We start from the raw sequence: 19,202 nt of genomic DNA on the forward strand, positions 1-19,202 counted from the left end.
ACCCCTGATTTATCACGGACAACTCAGTTATACTGACCGAAGCTCATTTGGTCATTATGTCTTTTAAGAATTACTAATCTGAAAAAACACAGTATACCTGATTACCTGGAAGCCTACAGGAGGTGGAAGGGGGAGTCTTTATTTCCAACGTACACCCTATGTAAAAAATATGAACCCTCCTGTTGACTGAGAAAAGCAGCATCCCTACAATTCACACAATCCATCACCCTCCTTTCCAAATACAAAAAAAGACAACAGCATTTCTTTAGAAGACGTTCAGCAAAAATCAGCATCCATGATAACATAGAAAATGGCAGGTAAGTAGATGACAGAAACTCCACCTGACCCTGGCAGGTGTGGCTCCCAGATGCTGCCCTCAGCAAGAGAATGCCATAAAGACGACGCGATTGCCTCAAAAATTCTTCAATTGTTTGTAAAAGACATGAGCTCTAAGCCTGATACGTAAATAAACCTTTGGATCAAATATTTTTTTTCTAATAAATATTTTCCTTCCACCTAACCAGGAAGGAAGGAAGGAAGGAAGGAAGGAAGGAAGGAAGGAAGGAAGGAAGGAAGGAAGGAAGGAAGGAAGGAAGAAAGGATCGATCTTTAAAAATCTCTCGATTCATTTATTCAACAATCTTGCACACGGATTGCATGCAAGAATGGATGCTCCTCCTTCCTCCCAGAGCTCACCATCTAGCAGTGGCAAGACGTAATGATCAATATGATCTTCTCCTCGCCATGATTATCAGCCCCTGCCAACACACACACACACACACACACACACACACACATACACACACACTGCAAGGACTCAGCTGCTATCTCCAAGCATCACAGGTAGTAATTTAAAGGGCAATTCCCTTTATAAAGACTAAATGGGGGGAAGGGAGGGAAAAACTAAATGGGAAGTCATCAGAGAGGGAGAAAAACCCTGAGAGACTCTTAACTATAGGAAACAAGCTGAGGGTTGCTGGAGGGGATAGGGTTATTAGGTGATGGCTATTAAGGCAGGTGCTGTGATGAGCACTGGGTTTTTTGGTTTGGTTTGGTTTTTTGCATATTTTTTATTGGCGTTCGATTTGCCCAACACATAGCATAACACCAGAGCACTGGGTTTTATACGCAACTGACAAATTACTGAACACTACATCTGAAACTAATAATGTGCTATATGTTGCCCAATTGATTTTAAATTTAAGAGAGAAAAAAAAAAAAAAGACAAAGTGGTCCAAGCTAACCATTTCCTTGGATGGCACAAGTGTTCACCAAACCAGCCTATCCCATTTCATCCCACATCTCTGTCAACCACCTCCCTAGACAGTAAGACTGGGGGAGTCTTTGTGACAATTTTTCAATAATATATTCATTGCCATTCCCAAAACATACCATTTTCCTTTAGATACTAATTTAAACATAATTTCAAAGTCAGCTTATATTGCCTAATCTGTATTTGATCCTCTGTCCAGTTAAAACTATGAAAAAGACTGCACAAAAGTCTGCCAATATATAAATGATGCTTTGAAAAGGGTTTTAAATATTTCATATTACAAATTTACTTAGGAACCTAAAAGGTAAAAGGGGACAACCCTAAACAACACAGCCAGAGACCACCATAAAGGTTTAAAACATGAAATACACACACACAATAAAGCTACTCTTCATAGTTAACGTAGGGGAAAACGTAACTCCTACATTTTTTGGTTGAACTTGAAGCCAACTTGGGAAATAAATCATATTATAGAAAGTCACACAGATCATGATATTATAGGCCCATGTCAACATTTTACAGGCAAGACTTTAGAGTATTTAAATCAAATACTTGCTAAAGGGGTAAAATCATTTTTAAAGACAAAGAAAACCCTTTTCACAAAATGACGTTCTAATTCCATACGCATTATGCAACAGGCTTTTCCTATTAAAGGAAATGGAACAAAATTTAAGATAACCCAACTGGTCGGGCATAACATATGAAACCAACATTTCCTCATAATTCTTTCCTATTATGAGATTAAGTACATCAAATGTAGTATTATTCTCCCAAAGGAAAGGCTTGTTCAGTATTTCTTCACATTTGCGTCCTCATTCAAACACCCACAAGATAAAATCATAACAGCTCTATTAGGCCCACCGACAACTATTATTCTGTTGGTAAATCACCACCCCTCATTCCAGTCCTCTTTCTTTACATATGTAAATGATGGTGTCTGATCCAGAGCCCACCACCAGCCACCACAACTGAATTACCCTCCAGGGACATCAATCGGATTTGTTATTCTTGTTTCAGCATAAAGAAGAGGAGGCAAGAGGAAGGAAGAGCTATTTTCAGGAATCAGAGTTTCTTCTGATTAGATTTCTGGCTCGCTGGTAAATGTTTATACTCTGAAATGCATTACACTCTGCTTCTAAATGTTTGGCTTTTTTCTAGAGCCAAGATATGGCACAATGTTTCCAATATAAATTGTGTCAAGTAATATATGCCTAGTTTTGCAGGGAGCATTTGGTCAAATTCTAATATTCCCTCTTGGGAGCCAACACCAACTTCCAGCAGCAGGTCTAACTGTGCAGAATAGAATTTTAAACACACACAGAGCAGTATCTTCCAGCAGACACAGCCCTTTCTTCTCCCACTCTGAGGAATGTCACATGAGACATCTTGCATGCTACTTCTCACTAAGAATATAGATCTTTCTGTTAAGGTAATGAATTAATCACAAAATCCACAAGATATATTCCTCTTTGCCCCAGCATAAAAAAAAAAAAAAAAAAAACACCGTGGTTTCTACCAAGGTTAAGATGAAGCTTAATGTCCTTGCTTAAGCTTAGAAACCACTGCACGATTAATAAGAATAAATAGCACATGCACATTTCTTTAGGCTGCAAGTATTAGCTGAGAAAATGCGTGTAAGAGGGCTTGCTAACACCCAAACGGGATTATCCATAGACAGAAAGTAGATTATCCATAGGCACAAAGTGTTCAATTATCTTAGTTTTTCTTGATTGTAATAAATATTTTTGTTTCCCGTGCCACTGAAAACTGACAGAGGACCCTCCCATTTCTCTTTCATTAAAAGGTGCACATGATTTTCACCCAAACCTTCCACAGATATAATTGGAAGGTGGGGGGTGGGGGGATGTACTGCAATATTGCACTCATCCGGCAGCATTAGGCTCAAAATACAAATCTCAAGGATATAGATTTGTCACTTGTCAGCCCAAGCTGAAGGCATCCACCGAGAGGATATATCCCCTATTCAGCTGGTGGCCAGAGTCCACTTCCACAAACCCGAGTCCTGCTGAGAGCCACGGCTCCCAGGCTCCCTCCCCATTTCTCCTTAACCACCTCTTCCCTCTGCAGAGAAGAGAAGCTATTTTACTAATTTATAAGTGCCATGGCTCTCCCACCATCTAAAAAAAAAAAAAAAATTCTCATCAATAATAGTCAACTAAAAGCAAAAGCACATCCCACAGGAGTCAGAGAATAAAACAGACAGCAGCACCGCGTATTGACCGGCAGGACTCCGGAGACTTACTAAAAGCAGCCACCGCCAGGGCCAGTGTGACAATAATGGAGAACCAGGAGACCCACAAGGCCTTCTTTCTGTAGTTCTGGGCTTCATGAGGTTTGAGTCGAGTGCTACTTTCTAGTAAGCCTGGCAAAAACAAGGAGGAAAGGAAGTTAGACATTTCCTTATTAAGAAACCCACAGCCAGAGCTACACTTTCTTATCCGAGGACGGCAAACAGACAGGCTCGTGGGCCAAGATGTGTTTTGTTTGGCCCAACTGTGTCCTAATGATTAGGAGAGTTCATACAGCAATCGGGCCTTCTGGCACCTCTTGAAAAATCATAGGCTCTGGCTACGTGGGGCATTTATTCCTGCAGGGTGAAAGCGCCTGTACTCTAGAAAGTCCCCATAGCGTCGCTCACTGGACCTTGACCTGTCATCCCCTGTCCCTGGTATTAACTCAGCTGTGTAGGGGGTGCTCTAACAAGCCCCTTCCATTAGGAAAACAGCACAATTAGCCCACATTCAGCCGGGCATTCTGGCTCCTGAGCTACAGGCATTGATTTGCATTGATCCTGGCAGCAGTGGCCACAACTTGGTGAAAAGAGGCTTCACCCAAAGCAAGAGTCAGGGAACGCAAATACCCCCTCCAAATACCCCCTCATTGCTCCCCTCAACAGTTAACAGGAGGAGGAGGGGGACTTCTCTTCAATCACAACCAGTGACACCCGCCAGGCCTCAATTACATGCCACATTTTCTTCCCTCCTTTCGGCTCAATAGTATGCATCGCTTTGTACCAAACATAGGGCCAACAATTCTCAGATTATTAAAGGGAGGGAAACTTGATAAAACCGGGGGTAGCCTTCTGGGCTAGGCCAAGTGCAAGAAAGGTTTGATTTCTGTCTCCAGTGCTTTCAACATTGAGAGTCCATGTCACCAACTGAAATTCCTAATGTCTTAGAGGCAATGCCCAAACTCCACTTGCCTTGGGTGGAGGATCAAGACATCTTCAGCATGACCCTGATTTCTATTTTTTTCTTCTCCTTTGAAAATAGATCATATATGGCATCTCTTAGTTGCATGAAGAACCAAATTGTCAATCATGCATTCTCTATTGACAGGAGCTGATGATACCATCTTGGGCTAAAGAGCCCACAGCCTATCTTTCAGAGGTGGAGCAGCAGCATCAGGCCAGCTCCAAATGACAAAGAAACTGGTAGTCAAAGCTCGGGCACCCATTTGTAAAATACCACACAGCATGCCACATATCACACCTGGCACATCACGTACAAGATGTCATCCCATCTGACCAAATGGGCACCATGCTCAGCCTCTGGCAGCCAAAAACTGCCTCCTCTTCAAAAATTATAACAAGGACCCTGTTAAAACTTCTCAGTTCCATTTCCTACCCAGACTCAAGGACCCTCAACACGTCCTAAAAGAAGCAAGAGGAAACTTCGAGGAGGCTGCTTAGCAAACCCAGACTATAGCCCAGAGGTTTTTAAATAATCAAAACCCATAGATTTGCATAGAATCAGAAGGTAGATGAGATTGCAAAAGGTAGGTATAATCACGTCCCCATCACCTCACTGTAAAAATCTCCCCAAATCTTCCTTAATAAATGTACTTGGATGAAAAAAGAAAAACCTTCTCTCTTGTCACATTCTGCCTTTGGTACACGTGATTTCAAATTAAAATCCTTTCGTCCACCTGTTTCTGTCCCTTTGTCTACTTTTTCCCTAGCCACCAAACAACATCCCATTCAAATTTTCAACAACAATCAGCCTTGTCTCCTGTTTAAGTCAACCTAGAACGAGCTGGCCCCACACCCTCCCAATCATTTATTTTCTTTTTCCCAAATGATATAAAAATCTTCCTTTCATTCTGGCCAATTGATTTTCAGGAGAAGTGAAGCTGTAACATGTAACTACTGACTCAAATAAGCAGTTCATTTGCTGCGTATTTTGACAGCAACAATCTCAAGAGGTTTATCCACTGGGGGTAAAAACAAGATTCCTTTCAGAAGCAGATTTAATTTTCTAGGAGAAAGGACAATGATCTGGGTTTTTCATTCTGCCACATAACGTTTACTTTTTTTTCCTTCCAACACCAGCTGTTTACAGGGACGTGACTGGTCCTGACCACACAGACCACTACATGCCTCACCCCACTCTGGACCAGCACACTCATGAAGGAATTTGGGGTGTCCGCTCACATGGGTTGGACTGCCCCACTAAGAGGATACCTGAGTCCTCTAAGCAGCAGGACTGGTGGTTCTTCTCCAGACCTGATCGTGTCTGTGTGTGTGTGTGTGTGTGTGTGTCCCATGAAAGATTTTAAATTTAAAAAACAGGGGTAAATGTAATGTGAAGACCATCCAAGAAGGCAGGACCTTTCCTGTCTCTGTCCAATCTTTGCTTATTACCTGTTTTTTTTTTTTTCCTTTCTAAAACTCCAGCCAATACCAAGAATGGAAAACATCCCCCTCCTCAAAGGGGAGTATGACCACCTACAAAGACCCACAAATGACTCCTAAATGAGTGGTCCACATACAGGTGCCTCTACCTCGGCCTCCACATTGGCTTCATGTGTACTCACAACCAATGATGAGAATTCCTAAAGTTTTTTTTTTTTAATATTTCATTTATTTATTCATGAGAGACACAGAGAGAGGCAGAGACACAAGCAGACTCCCTGTGGGGAGCCCAATGCAGGACTCAATTCCAGGACTTGATCCCAGGACCCCGGGATCAACACCTGGAGCCAAAGGCGGATGTCCAACCACTGAGCCACCCAGGCATCCCTAGAATTCCTAAAGTTGACAGGAAGCTGTGCTTCAGAAGTAGAAGGCAGCCCAGCCTAGAGAAACTAAGGAAGGCCACACATTTGCATGGAGGGCTGTGTCCCTCCCTAAACAAAGTGGGCCTCCACATTCAGATTTCTAACCTCAAATTCCACCTATCTGTAATCTGGGCCTGACATCAGTAAGCAGAACAGTTGTATGAATGGAAGACTGATAAGTTATTATTTGGGTAGAGGAGGGAATGCAAATACATGTGGTTAAGTTGAAGCCATCCGTCATTTCCATGCTAGTAAGGCATTAGTTCCAATTGCTTTCTCCTAATAGTCACACTTGGATTTTCTGAAGGAAGGGGATATTAGATAGGATGTTAGTCAGAAATGCAGAAACATGTAACACTGTAAGCCTACTTGGGGCTTAGGGCAGGATGATGAGAAAACCCTTGTATAGAGAAAGGTGGATATAAAAAAGGGAGGAGGTGGAAAGATCCAAGATAAACATGACTTCTTTTTGGGGTGTTAATCCCCAAAAGCCTTAGACTACAGAACTCTTGCTCCCTGACCACAAGGCTCAGCCAAATGGCACTGCATTATCAGCTAGCTAGGTTTCTGGGAAGCAGCCCCCATCACTTCTAAGGGGAAAATATCTTTAAAGTCCTAAAACACTAGATCATAATACCTGCCTTTGATGGGAGTTAGACGCAGTCTGTAACCAGTTTTAATAGCTCAAAAGGAACTGAGGACAAGAAAAAAGGCCAAATATAGACACACATCCAGGGTACTGACCCCACACACACCCTATAGGTATTTAGGCCTAGGAAAAAAGCAAGCCAGGCGTGATGGAGAGATGCACAGCAGGCAACCGCTTCAGCTTCTTCCTCCCCAAATCCTCTCACCATTAGGAAAAAGGTACCTGCAGTCGAATCATTCCCAGGCGATAAAAGAAAAAAAAAAAAAAATCGATACTGGAAAGATGCAGCCCCGTAAGAAAAACTAACACACGCACAAAATATTATAATAAGGCTCCCCAGGTAACCTGATCTATTTAATAAAGATGATTTATTCGTCATTACCTCTTCGTTGTCAGCAATAGGTCAAACAAAAGAATGTCACACTGACTTTCAGCTTTCAATGCCACTCGGCACAGGGTTCTTTGGAGGACAGGGTTCATCCTAACAGAGAGGCTGTGTGTGATATGCAGTGCTTTCACACAGTGACAGTTTATGAACAGTGAATGCTTTCATGCTATCATATAATGGAAAATGAAATTCAGTTGACCAGTGAAAAATAACCCTAAGAATTAATTCAGAAGGGCTTTTTACACTTGAGCATGAGCTACAGAATGATGCTAAATATCAACTCCCCCAGCACTTTCTTCCCTCCCATCGGTTTGTGGGGTGGGGAGAAATAGGCCAGCTTTGACAAACGACCTGCAATGCTACAAAAATCAGCTCAGTCCAGAGTTCTGTCTTTCTTCAATAGAAAAATCTTTAGACCCGACAATATTGGTTGCAGAGGAAAAGGTGATTAACGTGACATGGAATAGAACTAAGAGGTTCTGTTAAACCCTCTAAACCTGGAAACCTAATAGGTTTCGTAGGGGTGCCTGTGATGTCACCCATCCTCGGCTCTATAGTAGTATCTAGTTATGTTGCAATGGGAGGAGAAGCCGCAACATAGGTGCAGAACTCGTTGCAACTGGAGGAGCTCCGGTCCTCCCCGGCCGCCCCCGCCGGTTCCCGGGGTTGCTGTTTCCATGTCATTCTATTTCACATGCTACAGTTTTAAGATTTCTATAGAGGAAAGAGATCGTGCATCGAAACACTAAACCGGAATAAAAATGTACAGGAGATACTAAGAATAGGACCGAAAACCTGCTAAGACTAAAATACAAAAATCCACCAGAGCCAACAAAACAAGGCTTCCAAGAAGAGGGGGCGGAGCGGCGCGGAGCCGGCTCCCGCTCCAGGGCCCGCCCGGCTGCAAGGGCCCCGCTTCGGCCTCGCACCGGCTTCAACCCGAACGGCCCTTGCTGGAGGGGCCCGGACCGAATTCGGACTCCGAGAGCGGCCGCGGAGGTCTAGACGGGGCCGCGACCGCGGCTGCCTCCACGCCCGGGGGACCCTCTCCGCGGGCCGCGGCCGCCCACGGGGCAGGGGTGTGGCGGGGGGCGGGGCGGGGGGCCTCCGCGGGGTCCCGGCCGGGTCCCCAGGGGGCATCCGGGGCGCGGACACGTGCGCTCAGGGTCTCGGACCGCGGAGGTGGCGGCCCACACCCCCGGGCCCGGGCCTCGCCACAGCGGGTCCCCTGCGGGCTCGGGCCGCGGACGGGGGTCCCCCGGGGAGCCGCCGGGGCCCGGGGGCTGGGACCGGGGCGCTTCCAGGGGAGCGGAGCCCGCCCGCAGCGCCCCGGGAGCCCGAGCAAGACGAGCCTCCCGCAAACTTTTCCACCGGGCGCCGCCCGCCTCGGGGGCTGGGGCTGCCGCGCGCCTCGCCTCGCCTCGCCTCGCCCTCCGGGGAAGCCCCGGCCCCGCGCCCGCGCCCGCGCCCCGAGCCCCGAGCCCCGAGCCCCGAGCCCCGAGCACCTGCGGAGGGCAAGGCGGGCCGGGGGCGGGGCCGGGGACGGGTTCCCGAGAGCCGGGGTCGGGGCAGGGGCCGGGTGCCCGAGGGCCGGGGACAGGGGGCCGGGGGCTGGGGCAGGGTGGTCCCCCTCGGTGCCCGAGGTCCGGTCCCCGAGCTCCAGTCCCCGAGGTCCGGGTTCCCGAGGTCCGGTGCCCGAGCTCCAGTCCCCGAGGTCCGGGTGCCCGAGCTCCAGTCCCCGAGGTCCGGGTTCCCGAGGTCCGGTGCCCGAGCTCCAGTCCCCGAGGTCCGGGTGCCCGAGCTCCAGTCCCCGAGGTCCGGTCCCCGAGGTCCGGTCCCCGAGGTCCAGTCCCCGAGCTCCAGTCCCCGAGGTCCGGTCCCCGAGCTCCGGTCCCCGAGGTCCAGTCCCCGAGCTCCGGTCCCCGAGGTCCAGTCCCCGAGGTCCGAGGTCCGGGTCGGGGCCGGGGCCGGGGCCGGGTCCGGGGCCGCGCGGCCGTGCGCTCACCTCGATCCTCCAGCCCGTCGCTGAACTGGCCGCTCTCGCTGATCCGCAGCTGCCGCTCCTCCTCGGGCTTCGGCGGCTCCCGCGCGGGGTGGCTGAGCGGGCGGGGGCCGGGGCGGGGGCCGGGGCCGGGGCGGGGGCCGGGGCCGGGGCCGGGGCCGGGGGCGGGGGCGGCGGCCGGGGGCGCGGGGCCCGGGGGGCTGCGGCGCTCGCTGCCCGCGGCGGGCTCCATGGCGCGGGGCGGCGGCTCCGGGCGGCGGCGGCGAGCGCGGCGGGGCCTGGAGTCCGGAGCGCGGGCGGAGGGACGGACCGCGGGCCCGGGAGGCGGCGGGCGGCGGGCGGGCGCGGGCAGGGTGGGCGGCGGTGTCGGGAGCCGCGGGGCCCGCGCGGGCGGCGGAGGCTGGGGCCGCGCTGTCGCCGCCGCGCTCCGCCCACGGGGGCAGGTGCGGGCGGCAGGGACCCGCCCCGAGGCCGGCGGGGGGAGGCGGGGGGAGGCGGGGGGAGGCGGGGGCCCAGCGCAGACGGACGCCCGGGGCCCGCGGGAAGCCGACGAGCTGCGCCCCCCGCGCCCCGCGCCCCGCGCCCCGCGCCCCGCGCCCCGGCTGCTGCCCGGCTGCTGCCCGGCTGGTGCCCGGCGGGGGCGGTGCTGCGGCCGAGGCTGGCGCCGTCCCCCCCGACCCCGGGGCTGCGCGGGCCCCCGCGGCTCTGCGGGGTCTCCACCCGGGCTCCCCGCCTCGCCGCGCTCCCCGGGAAAACGAGGTTCCCCGCCGCCACGCCCTGCCGGCTCCAGACTTGTAGGAGCTTTCGCTGCTCCGCCCCCCTCCCCCAGTTTTTCTCTCCAGCACCAGTTTAGGGGGACCCAGGAACCCTGCAGCCTCCGGGAGCTCTAGGTGTTTGGACGCCACGGTCCCCCCATTGCGCCCATCCCTGGGCCTTGGTCCAGGCTCGTGCCCGGCAGCGCTCCGCTTCCCCGGAGTGTCCCAAGGTTGGCATTTCTTCAGGACTCGGATGGAAGCCCCCCTCCTACGGGAAGCCCCCCTGGCTGCGCGGGAGCGGCCGCTGGAGCTCGCCCCCCGGCGCGGTCGGGCTGGTCCCCGCGGAGGGAGCAGCCACCCAGTGCCCCCGCGCCCCGCGCCCCGCGCCCCGCGCCCCGTTATCGGGACCCGCCGGTTATCAGATCAGGCTGGAACTGAACGGCGTCAAGCCCCAGAGTCCCGACTTCATCTTTAGATGGCTATCAGTCTTCACATTTAACGAGTCCCTTAAAATGCCAGTTCCTCACTTAAAGCCTGCCCGTTTTATCGGGGGGGAGCACCCTTTTCTCGAAGAGTAACTAGTTTGCTTTCCCATTCTCACTTTGCTTACGACCGCAATCAGAGTGGACTTTAAATGCTTTTGGGGTGCAGTGGACACGAATAATGGGGAGGAGGGTCTCATTTTATTTTGTGTCGTCGCATTGGGGTGAGAAGATCTTAGTTGACCTTGGCCAACTTGCTCTACCCTTCCGATCACTAATTTCTTTAACTACAAACTGAAAGGGCTGGACAAGGTCATTTCAAATGTCCCTTCTTCCGAGAGAAAGAGGGAGGAAGGGAAATAAGAAATGGAAAGAAGGAAAATCGCTACGATTATTTGACTAAAACAATGAAAACTTGTACACACCAGTCCTGATTCTGTTCTAGGATGTAGACAATCCTTCAGACATTGCAGACCCTTTCCCCCCCACCTCATTGCTCACCCAGACGTTTTTTCCTCCAGGTTATCCCAATTGATCCCTCCCTGAGCGGCTGTCAAACATCAGAATCACCTGGGGACCTTAAGGATAAAAAATACCCAGGGCTCTGTCCCTGCTAAACATCTGATAGCATAGATGATGAAATGGGTCTGATCTGGGACCTTGGCTTGGGTATTTTTTTTTTAAGCTCCCTTCCTATTCTAAGAATCATTTGGGAAGTTATTTGTTTAAATGCTGATTCTTTGCAGCTCTTCAAGATTCTGATTCAGTAGATTCTGGGATCTGGCTAGGAATCTTCCTTTGTGTATCACACACATACCCACATACACATTCTGATGTCGATTGTTCCAGGACCACATTTCAGTTGTCACTACCGAACTGCCCTCTCTGACGCGGACAAGTCTAGCTCTGCCCCTGCACGCACACACCCACCCTGGCTGGCTCACTCTGTCCCGAGGTTTGCGGTTCTCTCAAAGGAGCAAGTATCATTGTTCTTTCTTCTGGTTCCTCAATTGATTCTGTACTCCAGCACATCTGAAACGTGAATATGCAGATGAATGCCTGGGATTCTTGTGAAAATGCAGATTCTAACTCAGTGGGTCTGGCTGGGATAGAGGCTGAGATTTCTTACAAACCTCTAGGTGCTACTGAGTTGCTGATCTGAAGGCCACGCTTTAAGAAGTAAGGATCTAGGAGTTATTTATTATTCATGGAATAAATATATTTTCCTTCAAGTTCCAGCTGCCCTAGTTCAGTAAGCCATTCCTGTCTCCTCCAGAAAGATTTCTCTGACTCCAGCTCCCCCTGGGCGCTCTCCTTTTTGTGAACTATAACTGTTTAATAATTCACTGCTTATTTCATGTGTGAGGCAGGGACTGTGGTGCTTGTCTGAGCCCTGTTTTCACTCACCCACATCTACCTGGATGCCAAGGACAGTTTCCCCAAACAACCTCTGCTGGTTGACAGGGAACTAACATTAGCTTACATTCTTGGAGGACACACCATGGGCCAGGCACCTTGCTAACTGTTTGACATGCATTGACTGGTCACTCAACTACTCCTGTCCTCATTTTACAAAGGAAGAAATCAAGGCAAGTCGCCTATGTCAACTCTAGCACCACAGCCCACAATGGTACCGCCCCCTAGGGGATATTTTGGAAACTCGCAGGTGCTTTAAATTGTTATTCCAATGAAGGGAGGAGCTAGGCCACTGGCATTTAGTGGGGGAGGGTCAGGGATTCCAGAAGTCCTGACCTGCCCAGAACTTTGCAGCACTATGAAGACTGTTTGTGTCCCACATGGCTTTTATGTGTCAGGCTGGACATTTGGGTTAAAGTGTGCTTCTAATTACATTAGGATCCTAACTCTGTCTTACATATAAACACAAAATATTTTGCACCACACTGAATTTTCTGTAAATGCAACCAAGTAAGTCCACGGTAGATTGCACCTTGCTCACTGTTTTGGAAAATCAGGACGCTGAAGCCAGTTCCACTCCTGGCATCTGAGTTAGCAATCAACACATCTTTGCCTGTCGAATGTATAAGTGCCACAGGCCCAGTAATTCCATATGTGTATATGAATATATTTAGCTTTTATTTCAAAATGTCAAAAATAAAGTGCCAATAATATTCCAGAGTCTTTTTTTTTTTTTTTTTATGATACTCACAGAGAGAGAGAGAGAGGCAGAGACATAAGCAGGCTCCATGCACCAGGAGCCCGATGTGGGATTTGATCCGGGGTCTCCAGGATCACGCCCTGGGCCAAAGGCAGGCGCCAAACAGCTGCACCACCCAGGGATCCCCAATATTCCAGAGTCTTGTCTTACTTCTCTTAAATTATAAGTAGGTGCAAATACCGGACTACTTCTTTCTTACTTCTGAGGTGATTCTAAGCATCTGTAAAAGTAAGGACATATTAGGTATTTTTGACTTTACTTTTACCTCCCTCCGTTTATTAAAATTAGGTCATTATATTGATGTTTTTGTGTGTTGGTATTAGCTATGAAATCCATTCCATGATCACAGTGTGAATACAAAATAACTATTCTAAAAAGGCAGTCTTAATTGTGAGGGTCAAAAAGAGCCTAAGAAGAAGACACAGTGACTAGATATAACGTGATGTTCCGTGATGTTCCGGAAGGCATCCAGTAACAAAAAAAGAACATTAGGTAAAAATTAAGACTATCTAACTAAAGCATGGACTTTAGTAACAGTATGTCAACAATGGTTCATTTGTTGTTGCAAATGTGCCATACTAATGTCAGGTGAGCGATACTAAAAATAAATTCTATATATAAAAAATAATAAAGTTGCAGGAGAATAGGGGGAGATGGGAAGGCTTGAGTCTGAGAGGTAGACATCCTAACCTTGAACTGTGAATGCTCATTGCAGAAGAGAAACCTTGGAAAAACAAAACGCATGAGGTACTTGGAAACTTTAATATGGTCATCAAAAGAGCACTGTTCACCAGCAATGGTAAGAAAGATAGAATATGACAACAATTAGGCTGATATTCATAATTTTAAGCCTATTCCATTGGCTTTTACCAAGCTGTATTTTTAGTATATGTAAGGACTCAGAAATTTTGTGAAATCTCAAATCTTCAAATTACCAGGCTTCCACCGGGACATTTTAGAAAGGCACACTTGGCTAAGAGCAAGTAGACATATAATTTGACTGGTAAAAGATGATAAGGAGTTGAGTGACATCTTTTTTTTTTTACTCTTATCTATTCCTTCTTACACTTTCAGTAAATGTCTTTAGATCCCTAACCCTAGAAACATACACAAGTAAGAGAAGAAAAGTCAAGAAGCTAAAAGAAATGAATCAGTCAGGAAGAGCCTCGACTGGCCTAAAATTCACAGTTAATCCTGCTGGAGCCACCTGCTGAGGGTCATGAGTCCTAAGAACAGTCCCACTGAGGGTCCACTTAGTCCTCACAATCCTACAGAGCAGGAATTATCAGCATCCCCATCTTAAAGATAAGGAAACTGAAGTTCAGGTTAAATACCATTGCCAACGACCCCAGCAGTGGAGCTCCCAAGACAGTGCTCTTAACCACAACACTAAAAGGCCACTACGGAAGAATCTAAAGATGACCAAGAAGATGGCTTCTACACCTGGTTACACTACATCATATTTTAGGTTAAAGTCTACTTGTTTTATTTTATTATGCATGTAGACTTTGGAAACCCAACGATAAGCATATTATTCTTCTTTTTCAAGTCTTGGGGGAAATACACAGGACACTTGGAGCTACCATGCCTTGCAGTAAACTGTCCCATGAAGGAGACTCTAAACTGAGTGCCAAAGTCAAGCCAGAACAGCATCCATATAAAAGGGCCCTGAAATCTTTTCTCAGATAGTAGGAAGTGTCTGCTTATACGTGTGCCGGCAGGTGTGACTGTTCAACTGTAAACTCCCTTTCCCATACAAAAATGATTACTGAGAGCATTACTATGGAATATTTGGAGAAACACCATAATAGTGGGAAGCATTATGAAGAGGCTTGGTGTGCTAAATATTGTAATTCTAAGGCATACAAAAGACCTGTTAGATGCTTGCTCTGCCTTTAAGGGACTTCCCTCCTGAGCAGGGTAGCATAGCGGTGCATTGCCCACCCTTGCCCTGGGCTTTCTTCAGCACCGTGTCTTCACTCAGCCTGCACATTACAATCACCAGGGCTGGGAGGGACCAACTTGTTCTGATTTGCAGAGGATATTCCTGGTTTTAGCACTGAAAACTCTGAATCCTGGAGGCCCCCCCTCAGTCCCCAGAAAGTTGGAACAGTGGGTCACCCTACTGGAATGCTTTTTAAAAATCCTGGTGCCCAAACCAATCCCCTGACCAACCGCATCAGGCTGCACAGGTGACTGCAGGCCTAGTAGGAAAGGTCTACTGGCACGTCCATACCTCCTTGTGCGGTCCCCACTGCCAAAGCCCACCTGGCCCAACTCCCGCTCTGGGCTTTTCGGACCTCTATTTCTGAATGGCAGCAAGTAATCCTTCCCTTCAGGAGGGCACTGGGCTTCTCATGGCAGCAGAGGAGAATCCAGCACCACTCACAGTGTTCTTGGACCTGGCAGCAGTGCACCAGCACACACATGATGATGAGGACAGCCAGAACCATGAAGGAGACTGTCACCAAAGTGGTGATGGCCCACTCTTTCTGGTTGGCAGCCACGACAGCCAGGCAGGTTTTGGAAGGACCCCCTCCCCACCCAGGTTGATTGCATTGTGCAGCCAATGCCAGGAAAGCACTGCTCAAAGGCAGCACTTCTCAACTCGAATGCACACAAGAACCACCTGGGGATCTTGGTAAAATGCAGAATTCAGTAGGCCCGGGATAGGGTCCAATTTTTTGCATGTCTAACAAGCTCCCGGATGATGCCAGCATTGCTGGTGCACAGACCACCCTCTGAGAGCCAAGGGTCTGGATCGTCCTAGTGTTTCTACTTCGCAAAAATCTCCAAAATCATCAAGAGGGAGGGAATATGGGGACAAAATTGACAAAAGGGAAAAATCAAATAAAATATAAGTAACTCATGATATACAACTTGGAGAGCAAGCAGGTTCTAGAACACATTCCTCTTTTGAATTCCTCAATGCTCAACACACACCATGCACATTCAACATAAAGAAAAGGGTAACTGGAAATGTTTTGTAGGGGTGAGTGCTAGCAGTGGCTTCCGAGGGTGGAGGGCAGCCCAGGAAAGGCCAGTGATAAGCATGAAGATTCTGTGATAACATTAGCTGAAACTTTGTAGAAAGGCACAAATCCACAATTCTGACCAAGTAATGGGTACCCCAAGGGGAAGTAGTGGACTGGGATTGGGATGCGGCATATAGAAGGGGCTTCTGTGTTTGTGGGAAAGTTCTAGTTCTTGACTTGGGTAGCACTTGCTCTGTAATAATTTATTAAGCCATACTTTTGACTTGTGTGGTTTTCAGTGTCCATGTTTTATTTTAAAGTATTGATAAGAAATTTTATCCAAAACAGCCATATATATTTCAAGGGCTGGGTCTTCCTTGGCTAAAGCAGTTTGTCCTGCACCCAGAGGTTGCTAGGGGAGACTCCTCGGACAGGGCTAAGGAGTCATCTCACTCAGCTAGATTAAATGTCAAAGATAGGGAAGAGTAGTAGGGTATTTAAAAGAATTAAGTTAGGGGGATCCCTGGGTGGCGCAGCGGTTTGGCGCCTGCCTTTGGCCCAGGGCGCGATCCTGGAGACCATGGATCGAATCCCACATCGGGCTCCCGGTGCATGGAGCCTGCTTCTCCCTCTGCCTATGTCTCTGCCTCTCTCTCTTGATCTCTCTCTCTCTCTCTCTCTCTGTGACTATCATAAATAAATAAAAATTTAAAAAATAAATAAAAAATAAAAGAATTAAGTTAGTTAAATCTGACAGGGGAAAACAGAGTTATATAAGCTTAAAAAAAAGACTGTTACATTTTCTTCACTCATGTGAAAAAAAAAAAAAAGTTAGTGGCATCTACTCTCCCCTGATTCTCCTCCTACCCCTCTGACCTCTTCAGAGCCCTGGGCCCATGAATCCAACTGTCCCTAACGTTCTCCAACTGAGTAAGTCCCTCAAACTGAATGTGTCCAAAAGCAGAACTCCTTCTTTCCTCCCAAACCTGTGCATCTTTAATCTCCCTTTACTGGCAAATTGCAATACCATCCACCCTGCCATTTTGAGACAGGATCCTAGTGATACCTCCCCTTGACTTTACTCTTCCTCGTCCCTTCCAAGCAGCAGGGGACTACCTTCTGTTGACTCTACCTTCTTAACACCTCCTTATATCATCCCATCTTTTCAACGATGTTCCTATTATTATAAGGTAGGACCCACCACCTCTCACCTGTATTATTGCAGACACCTCCTGGCCGGTCTGTCTTCTCTTCCAGCTCCTTCACCACCCTCTGCACTCCGGTTACTTTTACCAAGAAGTCACTCTAGCTAAGCTGCTCCTCTGTAGGCTATTGTTTAGGGAATAAAGCCTTAAATCTTTCAGGTTGGTAGAAAAAACCCTCTTAACCTATGTCTTGCTACCTTTCTCTCCTACTGAACGGACCCCATCCCCATCCCTCCAGCCCCAACCTCTCCACCTGGGCAAAATTTCTATGGTTCCCTAAGTATTCCTGGAGAATTCATGCCTTTGTGCTTTTGTCCCTGCTATGATCTCTCCTGAAAGAATCTTCTGTGGCCTCTCTCAATCCCTGCCAAACGCAGGGACACTCCAGTACCTTATGCTCTTTCAAGAGTCATGTTCTTTACGAGCCTTTGCTGACATATCCACCTGCTAAGGAGTTCTGATCTGTCCCTCTACTTCTCTCCAACTATTTATGACTAATAACATTTTATTTCTCTAAAGGTGTTTATATACCAACTTCTTTCTGCCTTATGGTAAATTTCTCAAGCCAGGAGCACGGTGTGTTCAATCTAGTACTTCAGGTATTTGTCACATGCATGCGGGGGGTTAAAGGGAGAGGGGGTGGGGACTGTTGAAGGGATACATGAATGAACTCTTAGTTGCTCCCATAGCACACCATAGATAATTGAGTTGACCAGATTACTTGTGACTGATTTCACAGCCAGCCACTGAAGCTGTTCCCAAAAATTACATCTCCCTCCCATCCTCCTCCATCAGTAGGAAAAGAAAGAAAAATCCATGTTCTCTTTTAAACTACTAAAATGGGAGAACTTACAGGGGAAAAAAAGTATCATTTACCCATCCTCTTAAATACGGCAGACCACCCCTCCCATCCAGCTCTCAATGGTAGATGCTGTTGAGATTATGTGTTTTGGGTTCCTCTTCCCAAAGCCTGTACTTTTAAGGTACATATTTGTAAATATTTTGTTGAGGCTTAACATACATTTAGAAGAGTATACAAATCTTAAGGTTAAAGCTCAATCAATTTTCGCAAAGTAAAAAAAAAAAATTTCACAAAATGAACATGGAGCCATTTCAATAAACAGAATATTATCAGTCCCCCAAGAGTTCCTCCATTGTCCCATTCCAGTTACTACCCCACATCAAGGGTAGACTGAAATAGTTTCAACATTGCTTTGACACAAACTACTTTGTGAAAGCTTGTGTATTTTTATATTTTATATTAAAACAAGTAAGATATGGGACACCTGGATGGCTCAGGGGTTGGGCGCCTGCCTTTGGCTCAGGTAGAGATCTCGGGATCGAGTCCCTCATTGGGCTCCCTGCAGGGAGCGGGCTTCTCCCTCTGCCTATGTATCTGCCTCTCTCTCAGGCTGTGTCTCTCATGAATAAATGAATAAATCTTTTTTTTTAACATTTTATTTATATATTCATGAGAGAGACAGAGAGGCAGAGACACCGGCAGAAGGAGAAGCAGGCTCTATGCAGGGAGCCCGACGTGGGACTCCATCCTGGTTCTCCAGGATCAAGCCCTGGGCCGAAGGCGGCGCTAAACCGCTGAGCCACCCGGGCTGCCCCAAATGAATAAATCTTAAAAAAAAAAAAAAAAGTTACCATCCCTTTAAAAAATTAAATACAAAAATGAAAGAAGTAAGATATGCTCATGGTAAAAAGTTAAAATTAAACAGAAGTGCAAAAAGTAGAAAGAATTGGCAAGAATTTCCCCCACTAGCTTCTGACCAAATACACACATGTGCAAACACCCCATTCCCATGGTTAAATACTTAGAAGTTTAGTGCATGTATCAGTGAAGACCATATAACAAGGAAGAGATAATTCTATTCAAAATGGATGAAACAATAAGATAACATATTGACTCATAATTTATTTAATAATTTTCTGAATGAGTGAATATTCAGGTTGTCTCCAACATTTTGCTGTTACAAATAATGTCATGTCTACTATTTCATTTTGAAATGTAAAGTGATCCTGAAAGTCCAGAGGTAGGGAGGCTTTGAGATTTGTTTCCAGCCACTCATAAATGTCAACAAAGCCTGGGTTTCTCTCTATCTCCTTGCTCTGTCTTCCAGGATACCAGCTCTTTCCTACGTGTCTCATTTCATGCTTGAAAGGTGACTTCCAACAGGGCCACGTGCTTCATCAGAGAGGAGTAGTGAGG

At 47.5% G+C, this 19,202-nt stretch overlaps 1 protein-coding gene across 1 annotated transcript in view; it reads right to left on the reverse strand.

The window, feature by feature from the left end:
- Nucleotides 1-9,623, reverse strand: part of TMEM163 (transmembrane protein 163) — a 224,792-nt gene extending 215,169 nt beyond the window's left edge. Inside the window, 4 exon segments of the mRNA XM_038565060.1 lie at nucleotides 3,537-3,656; nucleotides 9,395-9,461; nucleotides 9,497-9,575; nucleotides 9,577-9,623. Coding sequence (XP_038420988.1) covers nucleotides 3,537-3,656; nucleotides 9,395-9,461; nucleotides 9,497-9,575; nucleotides 9,577-9,623 — 313 coding nt within the window.
- Nucleotides 9,624-19,202: the final 9,579 nt, after the last annotated feature.

Source organism: Canis lupus, chromosome 19, assembly GCF_011100685.1.
Source record: "Canis lupus familiaris isolate Mischka breed German Shepherd chromosome 19, alternate assembly UU_Cfam_GSD_1.0, whole genome shotgun sequence".
NCBI classification, from domain to species: Eukaryota; Metazoa; Chordata; class Mammalia; order Carnivora; family Canidae; genus Canis; species Canis lupus.